This window comes from Atta cephalotes (genome assembly GCF_000143395.1).
Source record: "Atta cephalotes unplaced genomic scaffold scaffold00011, whole genome shotgun sequence".
Taxonomy (NCBI): domain Eukaryota; kingdom Metazoa; phylum Arthropoda; class Insecta; order Hymenoptera; family Formicidae; genus Atta; species Atta cephalotes.
The window spans coordinates 3,090,602-3,099,539 of NW_012130075.1; the positions used below are offsets into that span (position 1 = coordinate 3,090,602).

The 8,938-nt window shown below is 26.1% G+C and overlaps 1 protein-coding gene across 1 annotated transcript; it reads right to left on the reverse strand.

Moving 5' to 3' along the window:
* Positions 1–174: 174 nt before the first annotated feature.
* On the reverse strand, positions 175–8,774 carry LOC105617026. Its single transcript, XM_012198608.1, has 3 exons — positions 8,634–8,774; positions 4,498–4,851; positions 175–456 (listed from the first exon to the last, which is right to left on the reverse strand). Exons 1-3 carry the CDS (start codon positions 8,772–8,774, stop codon positions 370–372), a joined length of 582 nt encoding a protein of 193 aa, XP_012053998.1. The 3' UTR covers positions 175–369.
* Between the last annotated feature and the right edge of the window lie 164 nt (positions 8,775–8,938).

The following is an 8,938-nucleotide window of genomic DNA, read 5'->3' on the forward strand; positions in this document are numbered from 1 at the left end:
GTATATATCTATACTAGTATTTTATACAGTACTTACATTTAATAAGCGTACATATTACAATTCTGCTCTTATTGAGTTGTTATCGTAAATCAACGTTTTCATATATGTATAATATTTTCGCATATATGACATTAAGGAATTTTATAATTCTATTTTGCGTTTTTAAATAAAAACTTTTTATAATAAAAAATATATAAAATTTTATTTATTACATTTATATTTTGATTATTTATAATTTATATTATTTAAGTCATGTACTTATATTATATATTTATGTATTTATTTATTTATTTAATATAACATTTTATTTAATATATTTATATACATTTGATTAATTGTTTTGATTAATTTATATTCAATATATATTTATTATTCGAGTCCGATGATTCGTGCTCCTAATTTATCCAACATTTGCGTTATTCCTCGAGAAGTTTGCTTAACGATATCAACAGGGAACTGAAATCATAAAATTTTTTGCAAATTATTGTATTGCATATTTAAATAGATTACTGAAGAGATTTCTTTTCCTTTTAAATTTATTTTAATTAGATTTATTTTAATAAAGTTAATTATATTATTCTAGCTTAAAATATCCAATATGATCTAAAATGTACTTAGTGTACATTTTCGTCACAACGTTTTATTTATAATCAAAGAGAAGGAATTTTTTTCTAAGGTAGAACTAATATTAGTATCTACGTATATTGAATGTATAAACACATATTGATAATAATGTTTCTTTTTATTACCTTCATTATTTCAAATAATGAATTTTAATTCATCTGCTAACATCATAGAGTTAAGTAAATATAGGTTATTAAATAAGTAGATATATATAAATATAGGTTATTAAATAAGTAAATATAGGTTATTAAATAAGTAGATATATATTAGATGTAGTAAAAAGAAATCCATTATTTTTCCATTTAATTTCATGCAAAAATAATGGATTTCTTTTTACTACACCTAATATATATATAAGTCAATTATTTTACACATTAATATGTTAATAAATTTATAATCTTATATAAATAATCTCAATGTAAATGTAATGATGTAATGGGGAAAAGCCAATGTGAGCCACTAATCGTAACAAAATATATATTAAAATTAAAATTAAAATACAGACATTTTCTTGATATTAGGTCATCCTCAGTGTATAAAATATGATTGGTAGAATAAAAAATTATACATATGTAAGCGCCAGAATCATCAAATCATTAATTTATTTAAATATCACTACTTAAAATTTTCAATGTCGTCTGTTATATTACTGAATAAACAAATTGCATGTTTTAGAAATTATCATTAAAATAGAACAGTCTAAAATAAATTAATCAAATTATAATTAAATTATAAAATCAAAATCATTAAAACTTATGTTGGAAGATCAGATATCAGATTAACGATGGTCTGTTATATTGCGAAATTATAGAGAGATATCTTTATTCTGTGAGAGTTCAGACCGAAATAATAAAGTGAATCGACTATAACAAAATAAATATAAAAATAAATACAAAAATAAGAATATGTTCATCAAAGTTAAAATCAAAACACAGAAATGTCAATTTTCTGCAACCAAATCATAATATAGATTCAATAATTCCGTATCATTTTGTAAATTTAATTTCTGTTTTTTGATAAAAATTGACTGATAGAAATTAATCTCCTATTTTTTTTGTAACTCCTTTTCTCATCCAAAATTTAAACCTTGCTCCAATCAAATTCATGGTTATGCTCAATTCTATGTTCTGTGATAACAGATTGCGATGTGATTACGATGTTCACTTATTCTCATTTTTAATGACCATTTCGTTTGACCTACATAAGATGCGTTACAATTCTGACGATTGATCTTATATACTACGTTATAGTGTAATCACAAGCTGCTAGTTTATCCTTCTGTATTTTGATAAAATAACTTAATTTATCAATTCCAGTGTAAGTCAAATGTATGAATCGATTATTCTTGAAGAACTTTTTAAATTGACCAGATATGGATGGGAGGGGGGGGAGGGATATATAGGGAATGGTGAAGTAAGTCACTTTATTATTAGACTTATTTTATATATTTTTATTCAAAGATCAGAATTATTAAGAAGCTTTAAATAATAACTTTTTTTAATATTCTTAAAGATCAAAACCAAAGGATATTTATTTCTTAATAATATGTTGATGATTAGTTCAAAATGTTTCTTATGGAAACTGCGACAACAGAATTACCCTATCGATTAAATTAATAATTGTGCCTATTTTATGGCATAAAGAATGGCAAGAAAAAAAGTTCAAATATTGAGCTGAGAAGATAGGCTGATACCAATTATACATCAATCTGTTTTTTCTTTTTATTAAGGTCAAATCTAAGAAACTGTGTATCGCCAATTTCCATTGTAAATTTTAATCTAGAATGAAATTCATTAAATATACTTAGCAATGTATCAAAATTCTGTTTTGGAATGGAGAGAGCAATATCGTCTACATATCTGTAGTGAAAATCTAAGGTGAATTTTAATTTACTAAGTGAGACTCTCTCCAACTCTTGCATCACTAAATTTGCTAATAGAGGATAGAGAAGATTTCATGGGTACTCTAAAAGATTATTTATAAAAATTATTATTATTAACTTATTATTAAAAACAAAAAAATGTACAACTGCACTAATCTTATCGCTTAAAAAAATTCCATTTTAGGTAGATTAATGTTGTTTTCTATGTTTGACTAACAACTTTCAATGCTTTCAATAATTAAATCGAGTGGAACATTAGAAAAAAGAGAAACAATATCGAGAAAAACAAGAATTCAGAATCATCAGATAAGTGAACCTGAGACATGTTAGCTAATTGAAAGTTATTTTTGACATGTCCTATCGATTTTTCAAGACATGTATCCAAAATTCTATGCAAAAAAATTGCAAAATTATACAAAGGCTTCCTATTAGTGATACAATGATACGTAAAGGATTGCCTAACTTATGGATTTTTGGTAATCCATGCCCTTGATACTATTGCATTAATAGAATTGAGAAAATTATATATATGATCAGTTACACATTCTTGACGTTTCCATATTTTTAACAAAGACTTTAAATCTAACAAAAAACTTATTGATCAGATTACGCTTGAATGTATAAATATCAGTATCTGATAATAAAGTTTTCATTTTATTAATGTAATCTATTTTATCCAGTAGTAACGATAACAATATTTCCTTTGTCCGTAACATTATTTGTGAATTCTCCTTAACAAATTGTTTTGTCGTATCTAAAGATTCTAAAATCTATACATCAATGTTCGATCTGTTTTCTATTGCATTTGTAATATTTTGTAAATATGGAAAAAACCTATTTCTAAAAGTATTAGGATTATTGATTTTTAATCTTGATTCTCTGAAATTATTCTCTATTTGATGAACTCCAAAGTAACCAATTTCACATTGGGGAGGGAGACAAAAATTTTCTCTTAATTGTAGTAGACTTTGAACATTCTCCGAAAACTTATACGTGATAGATTTTTAAACCAATCATTATTAAGAGTTTCATTTAAAAGTTTTATTTTCTATATTTTAAGGTCTTGATTTTAATTTCGATGGATATATTCTTATTTTTGTATATATTTATTTTGTTATCATTGACTCACTTTTTCATTTCGATCTGAATTCTCACTCAATAAAGATATCTCTTTATAATTTCACAATATAATAGACCATCGTTAATTTGATTCCAACATAAGTTTTTAATTTTGATTTTGATTTTATAATTTGACTATATTAATTCATTTTAGGCTGTTCTATTTTAGTGATAATTTCTAAAACATGCAGTTTGTTTATTCAATAAAATATAACAGACGATATTGAAAATTTTAAGTAGTGACAGTTAAATAGGATAACGATGATTTGATGATTCCGGTGCTTACAAATGTGTAATTTCTGATTCTATCAACCATATTTTATACACTGAGGATAATCTAATACCAGGATTGAAAGAGGTCTGTATTTTAATTTTAATTTTAATATATATTTTGTTACACACGAATAACTAGTGGTGGTTCACATTGGCTTCCCTTCATTATATCATTATATTTACGTTAAGTTTATCTTGAAGAGCCTTATATTGTATTAATTTAATTTATTATAAAAATAACATTAGACCACTTTATTTTTCATTTCTTTAACATTTTTAAAAAAGAAATGAAAAACATAATATTAAAATTTAAGCTGTATTGAATATATAATTAATATGATTTTAATTCTGCTCTTCCTTATAATCTTTATTGCACCTATGTAAGTATTTAAAAATATTTTATATTTTTTTAATGCTTAGAAATATTGTCTCTTTTAAATCTGATCATCAATTTTAAATTTTGTATTTAGCAAAAAATTAGAAAAAAATCACAGCTTAGACAAGATCCAGTTATCGTATTTACTGTATTAATGGAATTACTGTTGTTTAATTTAATTTAATTTATTGTGTATATTAGAGTTATATTTTAATGTACTTACCTCTACTAAGTTATTCAAAAAATTGCTGAAATTCTCGTAACCATTAATGAAAGCCCTTCCGATTCCATTAAATTTATCTCCCTTATTACCATATTTTTGTTCATTCTTAATTCGATCAACGAGTGGCTTTGATGTCAAGAAAGTATCCAAAAGTCGCATAATGTTGTCAGGTTTTCGTTTTTCTAAAATAGCTTGGGCGGTCTCATTTTCTAAACGAATTGTTTCTTGCGGTATTGGTTGAAATAAAACTATTGGAGTGGTATTTTGTATAGGTAGTATTGATCTGCGACTTTGAGGTTTATCAGATTTAATAATTGATGGATTAAGACTATTTCGGAATTCACTATTTATTTGCTGTAAAAAAAGAAAATTTGTCAATAATAGTTAAAAATTATACAAATAAAAAGATATTGATAAAAGCCAATAAAATAGCCAACGAAAACAGGAAGAAGATATAAAACGAATAACAACAAATTCTGTACAGAGTGCTCCACGTAAATCGAACATCTCGAATATTTCACTTATTTTTTATATAAAAATATGTTTCAAATAAAAGTGGAAAAAACAGGTTTTGGGAACATATTGGTCACATTTATTTTCTAAGTGGAGGTTCCAAAAAGATAAGAAAGTCACCTCCCACTTTTTTAAATGGAATTATGTGATTTTTTTACATAATATGATTCCACTAATTATTCTGCTTATAAAAATATTAAGATAGAGATATAAAAAAACCAATAGTTTATGAAACATTTCATACTTTATTTTGATACATTCTGATAAAACATAAAATATTTCGTAAACTATTAATTTTTTGGCAACTGTACTCTAATATCTTTATGCACAAAATAATAAGATGAATCAGTTGGTATGAAAAAAAACATATAATTTGATATTTAAAAACATATGTTGCACATCGTAAATTGCATAAATTTTTAACAACTGTGTTTTCTCGTAAACTATTGGTTTTTTAAATATCTCTAATTAATACTTTTATATGCAAAATAATTAGAGAAATTATATCATCTAAAAAAATTATATCATCTAAAAGAAATTAAATATATAACTAAGTTCTTGCCGTTAATTATCAAAATTCTTTTATTAATATATTTAAGAAACAACCCAAGTTGAACAACTTTATAAAGTATTTAGGAATGATTATTTTTGTTTAAAATTAACTGTTTAAAATTATTTTATAATATATTTTATATAAAAACGTTTTTTTAGGAACCGGTTAAATAATCATATTGTACAAACGTTCTAAAATCGTTTTTTTAAATATAAATAATAAGAATAAATGAGTGGTGAAGGATCGCATTGGAATTATATATCACATTTTAATGAAATGAAGATGTGAATGAATTGTCATCAATCAACTATTTTCAATTTTGCTTCATTCGCGCTTTGTCGTATTAGCTCTTACTTGAGATACTCTATGGCTGTTTCATTTGTGCGTTTTTATTGTACATATGATAAATTGGAATATCCACCTAGAAAATAAACAACGTGACCAAAATATGTTCCCAAACCGTTTTTTCCACTTTTATTTGAAACATATTTTTATATCAAAAATAAGTGAAATATTCGAGATGTTCGATTTACGTGGAGCACTCTATACAGCGGCCTTAAAGTATCTTAAGTAAGAGTTAGTACGACAGAGTGCGAATGAGGCAAAATCGGAAATGAGTTTGTACAATAATCTGCTACATAGCCAGGCATTGTAGCAAATCGACAAGCTTGAAAAATTGTACGACAAAAATATGTTTAAATAAAATAGTGATCTTTTAATATACCCTGTATTTGCAGCTACGCGCTCTAATTATAATATTTGTCTTTTTGAGAGAGATCAATCATTGCTTTTCTAATCGCCCCTTCACTAGCTGTTTATGTACTGTGAGACGTTAGTTAGCGTATTCGATTTATTGATTCGATCTGATTCTGAACCAATGTTTATTGTTCTGTTTAGCTATAAAAGAAGAGTTAAATTGTGCAAGAAATGCTGCTAAAAAGAACAGTCCGTTGATTCGGAGTCGGGTCAAGTCAGTAAATCGAATATGCTAAGAGAGAAACCACCTGAAAGAAAAGACCATGCCGGCTTTTTCCAGAAAATTTCCAGTGATATTTAGATAATTTTATATATACTTGTAATCATATACTCTTATATATAAAATTACAAGCATTTTTTTCAGTGAACGAACGTCCGGGATCTATTATAAAAATAGGTTCTATAGATGTTGTAAAATTAGCTAAACTTGTAAATAAATATTTTAAAATAATTCTTTTACAATAAAAAAAACTAAATTTTATAATAATTTTTATACTGGTTTCATAAATGTTTATAATTAATCCGTTATTCCTAACGTTTCTTACACTTATAATATATTAAAAGAGTTACAAGTTTACTTGTAACCGTTATTCAACGTTATGGGAAAACGTTTTTTTCAATATTATTTTCAACATTTTTGTTCTACTTGAGAATACAATGATTTTAATAAAAACATTTACTGTTTGCATTTATCATTTTTTGCCATTTTTCAGGCAACATACGAATACCGCGAAAGAATGTTTTATCTTTCGATGCGATGAATTTGTCGACTCATTTCTTATTAATATCTGTTTTATTAATCTGCTTAAGGATTTTGAAGACAGTGTGCTGCATCAATCGGAATAAGTGATAGTCATACGGCCCAATGTCTGGAGAGTATGAGTGGAAAATGATTTGCTATTTAAGATGATACAATGTTTGACTTTATGAGTAACATGAGGCCTCGCATTGTTGTGGATCTTTGTCGTTTTAAAGCATTGTAGTTCGTTTTTTTTTAATTACTTGACTCAAACTTTCAAAAAACGATAATTATGCAGAATAAGACATTTTCCTAATTTTAATATTTTTCGGTGGCAATGTTAATAACAATCTTTTTTATGATTCAAATGATAAAAAATGATAAAAAATAGGAAGAGGTCGAAAAATATATATACATATATTTACTTCTATTCATATATTGAGTAATAATGTTGACATTCTAAAGTCGTGCGCCCTTAAGCAGAGAGGGAGGTGGGAGTCGCTTTACGTGAAAAGTCGCTTTGCACTACTATATATAACATTTTCAAAGAAAATTATTGTTTTTTATTTTTCGATCTTCCCCTTGTTATCATTATTTGAGTCATAACAAAGATCAACATTGCAGTCGAAAAATTTGGAAAAAGTCCTACTCTGCATAATTATCTAAAAACCTGATTAAAATCAGTTAAGGATTGAGTCAAGAAATTCAAAAGAAGCGAAAGTTGTTTCAAAATAACATAATCAATTTGCTCCATGACAATGCAAGGCTTCATATTGTTCATAAAGTCAAACAAGCGCTGGATAATCTTGAATGGGAAATCTTTCCATCTTGCGTATTCTCCAGACATTGCGCCGTCTGATTATTATTTATTGCGATCGATACAACACAGTGTCTCCAAAACTTTCAAAATGAAGCAGATGGTATAAAATGGGTCGACGACTTCATTGCGTCAAGAGACGAGACATTCTTTCACCACGGCATTTGTATGCTGCTTGAAAGATGGCAAAAGATAGTAGATGTAAACATAAAATATTTTGATTAAAACAATTGTATTATTCCTTTTACGTTAATAAAAAATTTTAATTTTTAACAGCGGGAACTTAGTTATACACTTAATCGAACACACGGTGACTTTCTATAAATTCCAATGGAGATTACATTAAATTGGGTCTCCGCGAATATCATGTTATCAGAAATAAATTGTCGTTATATAAATGCTACAGTAATTACCTCTGCTCGATTGATAATGATGTTTCTAGCCAATATTATCAAACTGACAAACCTTCCTCTGCCAATTCTAATAGCATCGCTGACACGTTCTAATAATTCCTACGAAATAGCAATTTTGACTTCGCCTACCGATTACAATGGCGAATTACGAGAATCTAATTAGAATTTTGAGTACGGCTAAGGAATTTCTTATGTAGATTTTTAAATCAATTCAGATTTATGACTTTTTGTTTTATTGCTTTCAATGAAAGGACGATCTAATAATTATTTTTTTGACTAAATTCCAATTTTCCAAAAATTGAATTTTTATTTATTTTCATGAATTTTATAAGCAAAAAATTTTACCTCTGTAATGTCCAGTTTTGAGGGTACAATGTTTTCGGTATTATTTTGTATGCCAACAGTGAATTTTGTCGGTTCCTCCATAGGATGAGCACTCAGTAAATCCAACGAGCAGATAAATGAAATCATTAAAAATCGTAACATGGTCTTCCTTAGTGAAGTATTAAAAAGTAAAGTATCTAAAATTATATCTTTCAAAGAGAAATTTAAAATTTTAAACTCACTAATAAAATTACTAAATAATTAGGAAGATTAAAATAGTTTTTCTGTTAATTAATAATTAATGTACAACATAAATATGCTTTGTG

Coding starts and splice junctions, on each gene's coding strand:
- LOC105617026 (XM_012198608.1), bottom strand. CDS start 8,774: ATGTTACGATTTTTAATGATTTCATTTATCTGCTCGTTGGATTTACTG. Junction 4,852..8,633: donor CAAAACTGGACATTACAGAG/GTAAAATTTTTT, acceptor CTTTTTTTACAG/CAAATAAATAGTGAATTCCG. Junction 457..4,497: donor TTTTGAATAACTTAGTAGAG/GTAAGTACATTA, acceptor TTATGATTTCAG/TTCCCTGTTGATATCGTTAA.